The 15,769-nt window shown below is 48.1% G+C and overlaps 1 protein-coding gene across 2 annotated transcripts in view; it reads right to left on the reverse strand.

Annotated features, from left to right (window-relative positions):
• Positions 1 to 15,769, reverse strand: part of CNNM3 (cyclin and CBS domain divalent metal cation transport mediator 3) — a 44,987-nt gene that overhangs the window by 6,656 nt on the left and 22,562 nt on the right. Inside the window, exons 7-8 of one of the 2 annotated variants that reach the window (XM_063932004.1) lie at positions 8,082 to 8,211; positions 6,564 to 6,640 (exon numbers count right to left, since the gene is read on the reverse strand). In XM_063932004.1, coding sequence (XP_063788074.1) covers positions 6,591 to 6,640; positions 8,082 to 8,211 — 180 coding nt within the window. In that variant the 3' untranslated portion in view covers positions 6,564 to 6,590. The remainder of the gene's footprint in view (positions 1 to 6,563; positions 6,641 to 8,081; positions 8,212 to 15,769) is intronic. The other variant, XM_063932003.1, reaches the window with a different exon arrangement.

The raw sequence follows: 15,769 nt of genomic DNA on the forward strand, positions 1-15,769 counted from the left end.
TGGTACCCGGAACTTCAAGAGATGCTCACGGAGGACCCGTGGCCTCTACCTCTAAGAAAGGACCTGCTCCAGCAGGGACCCTGTCTGTTCCAAGACTTACCGCGGCTGCGTTTGACGGCATGGCGGTTGAACGCCGGATCCTGAAGGAAAAAAGGCATTCCGGATGAAGTCATCCCTACCCTGATCAAAGCCAGGAAGGATGTAACTGTGCAACATTATCACCGTATTTGGCGTAAATATGTTGCGTGGTGTGAGGCCAGGAAGGCCCCTACAGAGGAATTTCAACTGGGTCGTTTCCTGCATTTCCTGCAAACAGGACTGTCTATGGGCCTAAAATTAGGGTCCATTAAGGTTCAAATTTCGGCCCTGTCGATTTTCTTCCAGAAAGAACTAGCTTCAGTCCCTGAAGTTCAGACGTTTGTCAAGGGGGTACTGCATATACAGCCTCCTTTTGTGCCTCCAGTGGCACCTTGGGATCTCAATGTAGTTTTGGGGTTCCTAAAATCACATTGGTTTGAACCACTCACCACTGTGGACTTAAAATATCTCACATGGAAAGTGGTAATGCTGTTAGCCCTGGCTTCAGCCAGGCGTGTCTCAGAATTAGCGGCTTTATCCTATAAAAGCCCTTACCTAATTTTTCATACGGACAGGGCAGAATTGAGGACTCGTCCTCAATTTCTCCCTAAGGTGGTTTCAGCGTTTCACTTAAACCAGCCTATTGTGGTACCTGCGGCTACTAGGGACTTGGAGGATTCCAAGTTGCTGGATGTAGTCAGGGCCCTGAAAATATATGTTTCCAGGACGGCTGGAGTCAGAAAATCTGACTCGCTGTTTATCCTGTATGCACCCAACAAGCTGGGTGCTCCTGCTTCTAAGCAGACTATTGCTCGTTGGATTTGTAGTACAATTCAGCTTGCACATTCTGTGGCAGGCCTGCCACAGCCAAAATCTGTAAAAGCCCATTCCACAAGGAAAGTGGGCTCATCTTGGGCGGCTGCCCGAGGGGTCTCGGCTTTACAACTTTGCCGAGCAGCTACTTGGTCAGGGGCAAACACGTTTGCTAAATTCTACAAATTTGATACCCTGGCTGAGGAGGACCTGGAGTTCTCTCATTCGGTGCTGCAGAGTCATCCGCACTCTCCCGCCCGTTTGGGGGCTTTGGTATAATCCCCATGGTCCTTTCGGAGTTCCCAGCATCCACTAGGACGTCAGAGAAAATAAGAATTTACTTACCGATAATTCTATTTCTCATAGTCCGTAGTGGATGCTGGGCGCCCATCCCAAGTGCGGATTGTCTGCAATACTTGTACATAGTTACAAAAATCGGGTTATTATTGTTGTGAGCCATCTTTTCAGAGGCTCCTCTGTTATCATGCTGTTAACTGGGTTCAGATCACAGGTTATACGGTTTGATTGGTGTGGCTGGTATGAGTCTTACCCGGGATTCAAAATCCTTCCTTATTGTGTACGCTCGTCTGGGCACAGTATCCTAACTGAGGCTTGGAGGAGGGTCATAGGGGGAGGAGCCAGTGCACACCAGCTAGTCCTAAAGCTTTTACTTTTGTGCCCAGTCTCCTGCGGAGCCGCTATTCCCCATGGTCCTTTCGGAGTTCCCAGCATCCACTACGGACTATGAGAAATAGAATTATCGGTAAGTAAATTCTTATTTTTTCCTAGTAGTTTCCAAAATAAATCAAATGTCTGGTTACTATTGGTTATAGCATCTTATTTTCCATGAGAAGGTAATTCTGAACCGTGTGTTGAGCACCCCCGAGTGGCAGCTTAGGGAGAAGCAGAGAAAACTGAAGCTGGTGTCTCCTCTATACTGAAGTCCATGTAAATTGGATATAAAAGTACTCGTACTACAGGAAGGATATGGAATAACTTTGTTTGAGTGGTGCACCAGAAAAGATTGTTCTAGTATATTACCCATACCTCTTCCAGCAGAGCTATACTGAAGGCACATCCTGGTCTGTGATGTGTAAGTGCCACAGTTCTGCGCAGCGCTGGCCAGTGGGGATAACAAACAACATACCGCACGTCACAGTGCTGCACAGAGCCAGACATTAGGGAAAGCAGGAGGACATGCAAGGTATAAATGCATATATGCCAGGGCTCGACAAATCCCAGGAGCCAGGTCACCATGGTCCCTAGATTGTGCTGCCTGGATACCACATTATGCAGGGAGGGAGGAAGCAGATCCTCTTCAGCACCAGAAGAGATTTGTGGGCATGCCTGTAGGAGTGCGTGTGCTGAGTGTCTGTCCTGGCCTGCGCTGACTGCTGTGCCTGTGTGTACCATCCTGCACTGACTGCTGGGCCTGTGTGTACCATCCTGCGCTGACTGCTGGGCCTGTGTGTACCATCCTGCGCTGACTGCTGTGCCTGTGTGTACCATCCTGCGCTGACTGCTGTGCCTGTGTGTACCATCCTGCGCTGACTGCTGTGCCTGTGTGTACCATCCTGCGCTGACTGCTGTGCCTGTGTGTACCATCCTGCGCTGACTGCTGGGCCTGTGTGTACCATCCTGCGCTGACTGCTGGGCCTGTGTGTACCATCCTGCGCTGACTGCTGGGCCTGTGTGTACCATCCTGCGCTGACTGCTGGGCCTGTGTGTACCATCCTGCGCTGACTGCTGGGCCTGTGTGTACCATCCTGCGCTGACTGCTGGGCCTGTGTGTACCATCCTGCGCTGACTGCTGGGCCTGTGTGTACCATCCTGCGCTGACTGCTGGGCCTGTGTGTACCATCCTGCGCTGACTGCTGTGCCTGTGTGTACCATCCTGCGCTGACTGCTGTGCCTGTGTGTACCATCCTGCGCTGACTGCTGTGCCTGTGTGTACCATCCTGCGCTGACTGCTGGGCCTGTGTGTACCATCCTGCGCTGACTGCTGGGCCTGTGTGTACCATCCTGCGCTGACTGCTGGGCCTGTGTGTACCATCCTGCGCTGACTGCTGGGCCTGTGTGTACCATCCTGCGCTGACTGCTGGGCCTGTGTGTACCATCCTGCGCTGACTGCTGGGCCTGTGTGTACCATCCTGCGCTGACTGCTGGGCCTGTGTGTACCATCCTGCGCTGACTGCTGGGCCTGTGTGTACCATCCTGCGCTGACTGCTGGGCCTGTGTGTACCATCCTGCGCTGACTGCTGTGCCTGTGTGTACCATCCTGCGCTGACTGCTGTGCCTGTGTGTACCATCCTGCGCTGACTGCTGTGCCTGTGTGTACCATCCTGCGCTGACTGCTGGGCCTGTGTGTACCGGCCTGCGCTGACTGCTGGGCCTGTGTGTACCATCCTGCGCTGACTGCTGGGCCTGTGTGTACCATCCTGCGCTGACTGCTGGGCCTGTGTGTACCATCCTGCACTGACTGCTGGGCCTGTGTGTACCATCCTGCACTGACTGCTGTGCCTGTGTGTACCATCCTGCACTGACTGCTGGGCCTGTGTGTACCATCCTGCACTGACTGCTGGGCCTGTGTGTACCATCCTGCACTGACTGCTGGGCCTGTGTGTACCATCCTGCACTGACTGCTGGGCCTGTGTGTACCATCCTGCACTGACTGCTGGGCCTGTGTGTACCATCCTGCACTGACTGCTGGGCCTGTGTGTACCATCCTGCACTGACTGCTGGGCCTGTGTGTACCATCCTGCACTGACTGCTGTGCCTGTGTGTACCATCCTGCACTGACTGCTGTGCCTGTGTGTACCATCCTGCACTGACTGCTGTGCCTGTGTGTACCATCCTGCACTGACTGCTGTGCCTGTGTGTACCATCCTGCACTGACTGCTGGGCCTGTGTGTACCATCCTGCACTGACTGCTGGGCCTGTGTGTACCATCCTGCACTGACTGCTGTGCCTGTGTGTACCATCCTGCACTGACTGCTGGGCCTGTGTGTACCATCCTGCACTGACTGCTGGGCCTGTGTGTACCATCCTGCACGGACTGCTGTGCCTGTGTGTACCATCCTGCACTGACTGCTGTGCCTGTGTGTACCATCCTGCACTGACTGCTGTGCCTGTGTGTACCATCCTGCGCTGACTGCTGTGCCTGTGTGTACCATCCTGCGCTGACTGCTGGGCCTGTGTGTACCGGCCTGCGCTGACTGCTGTGCCTGTGTGTACCATCCTGCGCTGACTGCTGGGCCTGTGTGTACCATCCTGCGCTGACTGCTGGGCCTGTGTGTACCATCCTGCACTGACTGCTGTGCCTGTGTGTACCATCCTGCACTGACTGCTGTGCCTGTGTGTACCATCCTGCACTGACTGCTGTGCCTGTGTGTACCATCCTGCACTGACTGCTGGGCCTGTGTGTACCATCCTGCACTGACTGCTGTGCCTGTGTGTACCATCCTGCACTGACTGCTGGGCCTGTGTGTACCATCCTGCACTGACTGCTGGGCCTGTGTGTACCATCCTGCACTGACTGCTGGGCCTGTGTGTACCATCCTGCACTGACTGCTGTGCCTGTGTGTACCATCCTGCACTGACTGCTGTGCCTGTGTGTACCATCCTGCACTGACTGCTGTGCCTGTGTGTACCATCCTGCACTGACTGCTGTGCCTGTGTGTACCATCCTGCACTGACTGCTGGGCCTGTGTGTACCATCCTGCACTGACTGCTGTGCCTGTGTGTACCATCCTGCACTGACTGCTGGGCCTGTGTGTACCATCCTGCACTGACTGCTGTGCCTGTGTGTACCATCCTGCACTGACTGCTGTGCCTGTGTGTACCATCCTGCACTGACTGCTGGGCCTGTGTGTACCATCCTGCACTGACTGCTGGGCCTGTGTGTACCATCCTGCACTGACTGCTGGGCCTGTGTGTACCATCCTGCACTGACTGCTGGGCCTGTGTGTACCATCCTGCACTGACTGCTGGGCCTGTGTGTACCATCCTGCACTGACTGCTGGGCCTGTGTGTACCATCCTGCACTGACTGCTGGGCCTGTGTGTACCATCCTGCACTGACTGCTGGGCCTGTGTGTACCATCCTGCACTGACTGCTGGGCCTGTGTGTACCATCCTGCACTGACTGCTGGGCCTGTGTGTACCATCCTGCACTGACTGCTGGGCCTGTGTGTACCATCCTGCACTGACTGCTGGGCCTGTGTGTACCATGCTGCACTGACTGCTGGGCCTGTGTGTACCATCCTGCACTGTCTGCTGTCTCCAAACTCCGACTGCATACAACTCCCAGATAAGAGGGTCTATGAGTGACCACAGATTGTGGCTTTGGAAGGGGTAGTGATGTGGCCACAGTACAGGAGGTATTGTTTGCCATAGGGGTGGCTTGCTGCGGGGTACCCCTTAGTTGTGTGGCCATGGGGGTTGGTTCCTTGCTCCTAGATGTTATTAAAAAAAAAAGTTTGTCAAGCCCTGATATATGGAAAGAAAGGGTGAGGAGGGCACTGCTCCCTGGAGAGATTACATAGGCAGAGGGAATCGCTCAGCTAAGGTGAGGCAGGGTGCATTAATGTGGGAGTAGTGTAATTGTGGGGGCATTAGTGTGGGTGATGTAGGTGTGAGTGGGCATTAGGGAGTGATGTAGGTGGGGGGGGCAGGGGCATTAGTATATGATGTAGGGGGGGCCCATTAGTGTGGGTGATGTAGGTGGTGGGGGGACATTAGTATATGATATAGGTGGGAGTAGGGGGGGCATTAGTGTGGGTAATGTAGGTGTAAGGGGGCATTAGTATTGATATAGGTGGGAGTAAAGTAGGTGTGGAGGGGCATTAATGTGGGTGATGTATGGTAGGTGTGATCAGGTTAGTGTGGGAGTAGGGTAGGTGTCAGATATAAGAAAGGCTTGATATGGGCTTTCTAGCTGCGTATGAGCCATGTACATTACATTGTGTAGGACATGCAGAGAGTGTAGGGATTTGCAGAGAGGTGCTGCACTGTGGAGCAGAGGAAGATACAGTAACATTTGGCGCAGAGCTCAGGGATGGATGACTTTAGTACAGCTTGATCCTAGCATCAGGTACAGGCTAGAGAGACTCCCTCTCTTTCCTGCTAGAGAGGAGATGTAGACTGAAATTACAGCAATTAGTCTAAAGGTTTTTTCTTTTCCCGGATACAGTTGTTGCTTGATGCAGGTGTAAGTGCACTACGTGGTGCGGAACAGAAAGATCATCACAGCAAACAGTGATACTTAAAGGGAATCTGTCATAGTGTTGTGTATTGGGAATGATCTGCATCACACACAGGTAGCACATACAGTGGACATGTAGGGTGTGCACAGTATGCGCTGCCTAAATTAGGGGGATAGACAGAGGAGGCAGCAATGTGGCCTAAGCCAGCTATTATGAGAATGTAGTCCACTGGGAACCACAGTGCCTGATGTGATCATTTGCGCCTAATAAATTTCATAGGTAAGCACAGAAAACGACTTCCTCCATTGTGTGTGTGTAGCGAATGAAGTCATGAGAGATTCCCTTTAAGGCATTTAATGCAATGAGTGCTCTTGCAGCAAGCAGAGGGGATGAGCCAGCTTGGGAGTACGGCCTTTTGTGCAGAAGCAACATGAAGCACAGCGAGATAATAATCTGGATGTATAGTTACCTCTGCATTTACCAGCATGAGCAGCTATTAGCTGACACTCTCAATTGTGCCCATAACGGCAGTGTTGATTAGAAGTGCTGGAAATAGACAGGGTTAGAGAGTTGAATAAGACAAAACTCAGGAGGGAAGGGAAGAATCTGCCCCCGTATGGGCCAATCACAGTATGGTCACACTGTATAGTCTCTCATTCTGTACATAGGAACGTATCCCTGACTGAGATCACAGGGCCGTAATAACAGTGTGACCACAGCAGAAGCACACTGTAACCCAAAAGATTAATATTAACAAATCAACCTCGTTACCAGTGGCTCAGTGAGTAAGATGAGCACAGTTGGATAGGGAAACTGAACTAGATTTGATTATACAATTTTTTGGAGGGGTTCGAAGAAGTTTTATTTGGGGGGAGAACCCATTTTTTTGCATGGCATGTACCCAATTTGCTATTAACCAGAGCTGGAACAGGGAGTATGACACCTTCTACGATCAGGTGGAAAATGTTTTGTAAAATGTTGTTGATGTAAATTAAGAAAGGATTTTATGACCGTCCTAATCCTCGGAACGACACCGGAAGGAATAGATGGCTATCATTGCTGCTACACTAATCTGACACCTCCAAGCTGTGTAAGGGAAGGATCTGATGTATGTTGCCGATTCATTATGAGGAATTTACCATGAATGCAGATTAGTTCATCCGTTTAGGGTACTGCAATGGACCTGCTTCATATAATCACATAGGTGTCCTATATATTGACCTCAGAATTCTATATGTACCCACCTCTGCGGTGGTGGGTGACAGTGCATGTTCCTGCATGTCAAACCTCCCTGGCGGGTGGGGACAATGACTGAAGGCGGCAGGTGAATACGACAGGAACTCTCCTCACCCACACATTTTATTTAAGAAAACAAAAAATGACACACGTGTAGTTGACCATTAAGCTTGCTCATAGCCTGGCCAGGCAACGGCAGAAATCAGTCAGGCTTCTATAACAACTTGGGGCAATTGGCACAAATTCCTTAGCAACAAGATGATGTACTGCTATGGAGTATGGGGCATATTACTAACATCTGATTGGTTGATATAAGAAATAGACCATTGTAGAAAGTGATTAGATCAGTCCCTACCTCCTGCACAATAAAGGAAATACATTTTTTTGGAGGTTAGAGAGCATATAAGTGAAATGCTGACCTATATTACAACTGTATTTATTGTCTTGAATGTCTAATAGAGGTGTGTGTGTGTGTGTGTGTGTGTGTGTGTGTGTGTGTGTGTGTGTGTGTGTGTGTGTGTGTATATATATATATATATATATATATATATATATATATACACATATATATATATATATACACACACACACACACACACACACACACACACACACACACGTAGTCTAAATAACTTGAAATCTGTAAATGATACAAGCAGATTGTTTGCAGCGCTTCTACTCATGAATAAATGTTATTGGAATAAGTCTGGTGGTGGTTTGATTAGCACAGCCCGTGGGCCTAGTCTTGTACCTGTGCCGGCATTCTGGTCATTCAGTAGCTGCATCTGGCTGTTGGGAAATATCTTCAGCTCTATGCTATCTGGAGACTGGGCACTGGTGTGTGAGGTCCGTATGGCATTCAGGTACTGCAGCCGAGAGACCTACATCAAGTGTGACAGCAATAATGAGAGACTGCTCCATTGTTACACTAGCACCAGCACACTTGTGAGACCAGTCTTCAATACATAACGGTTTGGATTTCACACTGTAACCGCAATTCTTATTTTCATAGTAGATCCATGTAATTGAGCTCTGACAGACTACCTGTAACGTTCCTCATGCAATGGGACACGAGATTTTCTCCGCAAAAAATCCAGAGCCCAATTTTGGATTATCGTGGGTATGTGCTCCCTATACCCGCAGTATCCAATTTAAACAAAAATGGTTACAGGGTTTTCTGCGCTGAATATCTCGTGGCGCAAGAAAAAAAATAAAAAATACCCCTCCAGTGGTCTCTGTGGCTCGTTGAACTCCCTCCATCATCCCACTGGGGAGGGGGTTGCTGGGAAATGTAGTTCTCCCAGGTGCTGCCTCAGGAGGGGGAATGGAGGGGATCTCACACACGTATAAACTCTATGCTGCTGCAGGAGTCCGGATCTCAATGCTAATTGGACACTTCCAATTGCTTAATCAATTCCCGGGCAGGGGGGAGGGGCGTTGGGGGACAATTTAGGTGGCTTTGGTGTGCCGCAAGGATGCTGACTTTTCATACAATTAACAATTTTAGGAAAAATCAGACTTGCTCTAGAGATGTGTAAAAAATGGACTGATTTCTAAAGAAGTCGCTGTGTCTCATGTTCTCTCATTTTTAAAATCTCCCCCTCTTATTGTATTCCCCTACAAGGAACTACAAGATGTTGTCAGAAGCACAGCCACTGTTATTAATGTTCTCTCTAGCACCCTGCGTCCTGTCAGGAGGGCATTATTTTATCTGTGTAACTGTAGCGATACATCACGGCTAAAATTGTGTCCTCCAAAATTAAAATATGCCACCCTCACTGATTGGGTGCAGGGTGCTAGAGTAAACACTAGTTATTCCATGAGGAATGGTGGTGCAGTGGTAAGCATTGCTACCTGACATGTCATGGGTTTGATTCTGGTTGGTGGCCTGTTGGTATGGAGTTTGCATGTTCTCTACCTGGGTTTACTCAATGTGCTCCCATTTCAATTAATTATCACATATGGCAGGAGACTACTGCAAGGGTGGGATGTCCACTGCCAACACTGCCACTGGACTGGCTATATGTACAGCAATGCCAACACTGCCACTGTACTTGGGTATATGTGCAGCAAAGCTTACACTCTGAGATAATAATAAAAAGAGCGCAATGGCAACGTTATAAAAATAAATATATCACACATTTATTACATGTTCAAAAATAAAACACCACTCTTAATAACCATATATAATGGTCTAATAAAACTCGGTTGGTAATAAGATGCAGTCCCGCTGATGGTTAAGAGGAGGACATGTTTATATGATTTTCCAGCTGGCCAGTTTATATAAAGATACTGTGTCGTATTATATATTAAGATATTAAACAAAGATATTAAACAAATTATAAATGCGGGGTTTGAACCAGAGATGTGATGTTCGTCTGTTGGTTAACCCAGAAGCATTAGCCCACTAAGCCACGTTCGACAGTCTACAGGCTGATCTTTTATCCCTGTATTATACTTCTGTCTCTTAGCGGCACCTCTAATCGATGCCTTTATAATGAATGTGTTTTTATGTACTTAGATATACTTTGCATTGTTCAATTAACTATTAAGTGTTCAATATTAAATGTTTATTTTATACTTGCATTGTCTTTTGATTATATAAGTGTGATCTACTAGCCGAGACCTGGCAAAGTGAACACACATAGGTGTTTTAATTAATTTTACCTGCAAACTAATTGAGACTTCAATCCCATTGGCGGACTTCTGTTTAAATTTCTGACACTCTGGACACGTGGAATTTCCTTCTGATGAAACCGCATGTCCACAGTAGCGGAGAAACGCATCAAGGATTCTCTGGGGTAATTGCAGGACGCTAAATTGAGGATACAGATCATCACAGATCAACTATCACAGCTAAGTTCCTATTTATTGCACGGCTCTTGCACACAGCTCTGAGAGCAGCGTCCATCTCCTGTACCTGAACCGCAGACATCCGTGAGCACTGGTGATCTTCCAGCTATGAAAGTGTGTGCTGAAATACGTTAATCCAATGGTTAAATACACACGTAGGTCTCCAGATTCAGTTCAAGCTCCGGTATAACATCAGCGGAGAGATCCGATTTTCCAGTGAGAAGTACACTCTAGAGCTGGATGTTCTATATTGAGCCATGAAATCATATACTTAAGGAACCGTTATTAAGAGTGGTGTTTTATTTTTGAACATGTAATAAATGTGATAGATTTATTTTAATAACGCTGCCCTTGCGCTCTCTTTTTATTATTATCTCTTAGTGTCTTTTTGATAACTGCAGATTATCATATGGGAGCTGCATATTAATTACTTCAGAAGTGTTGGCACCTTATGGATTTAATATTAATTTTCTGATTATTTGCGCCTGATATTTATCCTAATATTATTAGGATTATTATATGCTTACACTCTGCCTACCAGCCTTGTATGCATACAGCAATGCCAACACTCTGCCACTGTACTTGCTATACGCACAGCAATGCCCCCATACTGGCCTGCTACACATACAGGAATGTACTATACACAGCACAATAGGAAAAATAAGATTTTAAACCTACCGGTAAATCTTTTTCTCCTAGTCTGTAGAGGATGCTGGGGACTCCGTAAGGACCATGGGGTATAGACGGGCTCCGCAGGAGACATGGGCACTCTAAAGACTTCAGAATAGAATGGGTGTGCACTGGCTCCTCCCTCTATGCCCCTCCTCCAGACCTCAGTTAGAGAAACTGCCCAGAGGAGACGGACAGTACGAGGAAAGGATTTTTGTTAATCTAAGGGCGAGATTCATACCAGCCCACACCATCCACACCGTATAACCTGGAATATACGCAACCAGTTAACAGTATGAACAAAACAGTATCTGCACCATCACTAAAGATACCTTTATATGAGGACAGCTACCTTACACATTGTGAGTGGGGTACGCATTGGTTCTCTAGCATTTCTGTTTACAACTGTGTGAAAACAGCTTGAGACGTACTACACCATGATTTTGTGTTGTTTCCATTTTATATCTTCTTGAGTGACGACTGGGAACAGAGGTCTTCACGGTGGGAGCACGAACAGAGGATTTTAAGAAAGGACTTTCTCAACTGTGGGACTGACTTGATCCTTATTTGGACATTAAGTATATATATTTTGTCATTTTGGTGTAAGTGAGACAACACTTAGCGCCTTTACTTGTGGATTTTTTGTCTATATTGCATTTGGATAAGGATGGAGTGGCCCTGTCATCCTCAAGTGGCTGCATAGGTGTGTTTGCGTCTTGGGCTATTGATCATTTTGTTCAAAACAGTATCAGCCAACGAATGATCTTAACTGTAACATAACCCTTATGTAAGCAACAATTATATACAAGTTATTCAGAAATATGTCCGCACTGGGACGGGCGCCCAGCATCCTCTACGGACTAGGGGAAAAAGATTTACCAGCAGGTTTAAAATCTTATTTTCTCTTATGTCCTAGAGGATGCTGGGGACTCTGTAAGGACCATGGGGATTATACCAAAGCTCCAAACCGGGCGGGAGAGTGCGGATGACTCTGCAGCACAGATTGAGCAAACATGAGGTCCTCATCAGCCAGGGTATCAAACTTGTAGAATTTAGCAAAAGTGTTTGAACCCGACCAAGTAGTCTCTCGGCAAAGCTGTAAAGCCGAGACGCCTCGGGCAGCCGCCCAAGAAGAGCCCACCTTCCTAGTGGAATGGGCCTTTACCAAATTTGGTACCGGCAATCCAGCCGTAGAATGAGCCTGCTGAACCGTGTTACAGATCCAGCGAGCAATAGTCTGCTTAGAAGCAGGAGCGCCAACCTTGTTGGCTGCATACAGGACAAACAGAGCTTCTGTTTTCCTAATTCGAGCCGTCCTGGCTACGTAAATTTTTAAGGGCCTGACTACATCAAGGGATTTGGAATCCTCCAAGTCTCCCGTAGCCACAGGCACCACAATAGGTTGGTTCATAAGAAACGATGACACCAGCTTAGGCAAAAATTGAGGACAAGTCCTCAATTCTGCTCTATCCACATGGAAAATGAGATAGGGGCTCTTATGAGACAAGGCCGCCAATTTGGACACCCGCCTTGCACATGCCAAGGCCAACAACATGACCACCTTCCATGAGAAATTTTAACTCAACAGTTTGAAGAGGCTCAAACCAGTGAGATTTTAGGAACTTTAACACCACATTAAGGTCCCATGGTGCCACTGGGGGCACAAAAGGAGGCTGGATGTGCAGCACTCCCTTTACAAAAGTCTGGACTTCTGGGATAAAAGCCGATTCTTTCTGGAAGAATATAGAAAGGGACGAAATCTGTACCTTAATGGAGCCTAACTTCAGGCCCATATCCACTCCAGTCTGTAGAAAGTGGAGAAACCAGCCCAAGTGGAAATCTTCTGTAGGAGCATTCTTGGCTTCACACCAAGAAACATACTTCCTTCAGACACGGTAATAATGTTTCGCCGTCACCTCCTTCCTAGCCTTTATCAGAGTAGGGATGACTTCTTCCGGAATACCCATCCCAGCTAGGATTTGGTGTTCAACCGCCATGCCGTCAAATGTAACCGCGGTAAGTCTTGGAACACGCAGGGCCCCTGCTGCAACAGGTCCTCCCTAAGAGGAAGAGGCCAAGGATCTTCTGTGAGCATCTCCTGAAGATCTGAATACCAGGCCCTTCGAGGCCAATCTGGAACAATGAGTATTGTCTGCACTCTTTTTCGTCTTATGATTCTCAATATTTTTGAGATGAGAGGAAGAGGAGGGAACACATAGACCGACTGAAACATACATGGTGTCACCAGGGCGTCCACCGCTACTGCCTGCGGTCCCTTGACCAGGCACAATACCTCCGAAGCTTCTTGTTGAGGCGTGACGCCATCATGTCTATTTGAGGAAGTCCCCAAAGACTCGTTATCTCTGCAAAAACTTCTTGATGAAGTCCCCCACTCTCCTGGATGGAGATCGTGTCTGCTGAGGAAGTCTACTTCCCAGTTATCCACTCCCGGAATGAATACCGCTGACAGAGCGCTTACGTGATTTTCTGCCCAGCGCAGAATCCTGGTGGCTTCCGCCATTGCCACTCTGCTCCTTGTCCCGCCTTGGCTGTTAACATGAGCCACGGGCTGTGACGTTGTCTGATTGAATCAGAACCGGTAGGTTGCGAAGAAGATTCCCCGCTTGTCGTAGGCCGTTGTATATGGACCTCAATTCCAGTATGTTGATGTGTAGACAAGCCTCCTGGCTTGACCATAGTCCCTGAAAATTCCTTGTGTGACTGCTCCTCATCCTCGGAGGCTCGCGTCCGTGGTCACCAGAACCCAGTCGTGAATGCCGAACCTGCGACCCTCTAGAAAGTGAGCACTCTGCAGCCACCACAGGAGAGACACCCTGGCCCTGGGGGACAGGGTTATTTTTTGATGTATTTGAAGATGGGACCCGGACCACTTGCCCCGAAGGTCCCACTGAAAAGTCCTCGCATGAAACCTGCCGAAGGGGATGGCCTCGTAGGTCGCCACCATTTTTCCCAGTACTCGAGTGCAGTGATGGACTGACACTCTTATAGGCTTTAACAGGTCTTTGATCATGTACTGGGGTTCCTGGGCTCTTTTCTACCGGGAGAAAAACCCCACTGTTTTCCTGTATCCAGAATCATGCCCAAAAAAAATTCAACCGAGTTGTCGGAACCCACTGCTACTTTGGTAAATTTAGAATCCAGCTGTGCTGTTATAGTACTCTCAGGGAGAGAGACACACAGTCTTTAATAACTGTTCCCCTGAACTCGCTTTTATCAGGAGATCGTCCAAGTATGCGATACTTGTGACCCCTTGTTTGTGCAGGAGTACCATTATTTCCGCCATTACCTTGGTGAAATTCTCGGGCCCGTAGAAAGCCCAAACGGCAACATCTGAAACTGGTAATGTCAATCCTGTACAGTGAACCTTAGGTACGCCCGATGAGGATATATGGGGACATGAAGGTATGCATCCTTTATGTCTAGTGACACCATAAAATCCCCCCCTTTCCAGGCTGGATATCCTTGCCTTGAGAGATTCCATCTTGAATCTGAACCTCTTTAAATGTAGGTTTAGGGATTTTAGATTCAGAATTGGTCTGACCGAGCCATCCGGCTCTGGGACCACAAATAGGGCTGAATAAAACCCTTTTCCCTGTTGCACTAGGGGAACCATGATAAACACCCGCTGTTGACCCAGCTTTAGTATGGCAGCCAAAACTACTTTCCTCTCCGGGGAAGTAGCTGGCAAGGCCAATTTGAAAATCGGTGTGGAAGCACCTCTTTGATGGATGTGGTAGAGGCCGGGGAGGACACTTTTTCTGTGAACTGGCCGTAGCCGGTGATCTTTTCCCTCTACCTTTGGCGAGGAAATAAAGCCACGCCCCTTTCTGAACTTACGTGACCGCAAGGACTGCATCTGTTATTAGGGTGTTTCCTTTTGCTGTGGTGGAGCATAAGGCAAAAAAAGACGACTTACCCGCGGTAGCTGTGAAAACCAGGTCCGCGAGACCCTCCCCAAATAAAACTTCACCCTTGCTAGGTAAATCTTGCATATGACTATGAGTCAGCATCACCTGTCCATTGACGGGTCCGCAGGGACCTACTAGCAGAACCTGCCATGGCCTTAGCCTTTGAACCCAAACACCCAATATTTCTCGCATCCTCTCTAATAAATAGTGCTGCGTCCTTGATGTGACCTAAGGCCAACACCATACTATCTTTATCTAGGGTGTCAATGTTAGACGACAAGTTACCAGCCCAAGCTGTAATTGCGTTACCTACTCATGCCGACGCTACTGCAGGTCTAAATAGGGCTCCAGCAGTCGCATAAAATTTATTTTAAGGTAGATTCCTGCTTACTATCCGCAGGATCCTATAGGGCCACCGTATCAGGTGACTGTAATGCTACCTTCTTGGACCAGGGCGTTAGGGCCTTGTCCAGCATGGGCGAGGATTCCCACCGTAACCTGTCCTTTGAGGAGAAAGGATACGCCATAATAATACCCTTGGGAACCTGCAGTCTAATGTCAGGAGTCTCCCAAGCTGTTTTAAATAACACGGTCAGCTCATGAGATGAGTTAGGTTATTTTTCTTCAAATATGCAGACCCTCGTGTCAGGGACAGAGGAGTCCTCTATGATATGCAAAACAACGTTTACTGCAATAAACCTATATTGAATACTGTCGCGACCCATGGGTGCAACCTTGCAACATCCTAGTAGACACTGGAGTCGGAATCCGTGTCGGTATCAGTGTCTGCTAACTGGGTAAAGGGACATTTATGGGACCCTGAAGGGTCTTGGGACACAGTAAAAACAATGGGTTAATTCCCTGCTTGTCTTTGGACTCTGCTTTGTCCAATCTGTAATAAAGCCACATTATCATTCAAAACATTCTACATGTCCACCCATCTGCTCCGCTACCTCCCAAGACGAGCCTTCCGCTTCAGACATGTCGA

The sequence above is a fragment of the Pseudophryne corroboree genome, chromosome 6 (genome assembly GCF_028390025.1).
Source record: "Pseudophryne corroboree isolate aPseCor3 chromosome 6, aPseCor3.hap2, whole genome shotgun sequence".
Lineage (NCBI taxonomy): Eukaryota > Metazoa > Chordata > Amphibia > Anura > Myobatrachidae > Pseudophryne > Pseudophryne corroboree.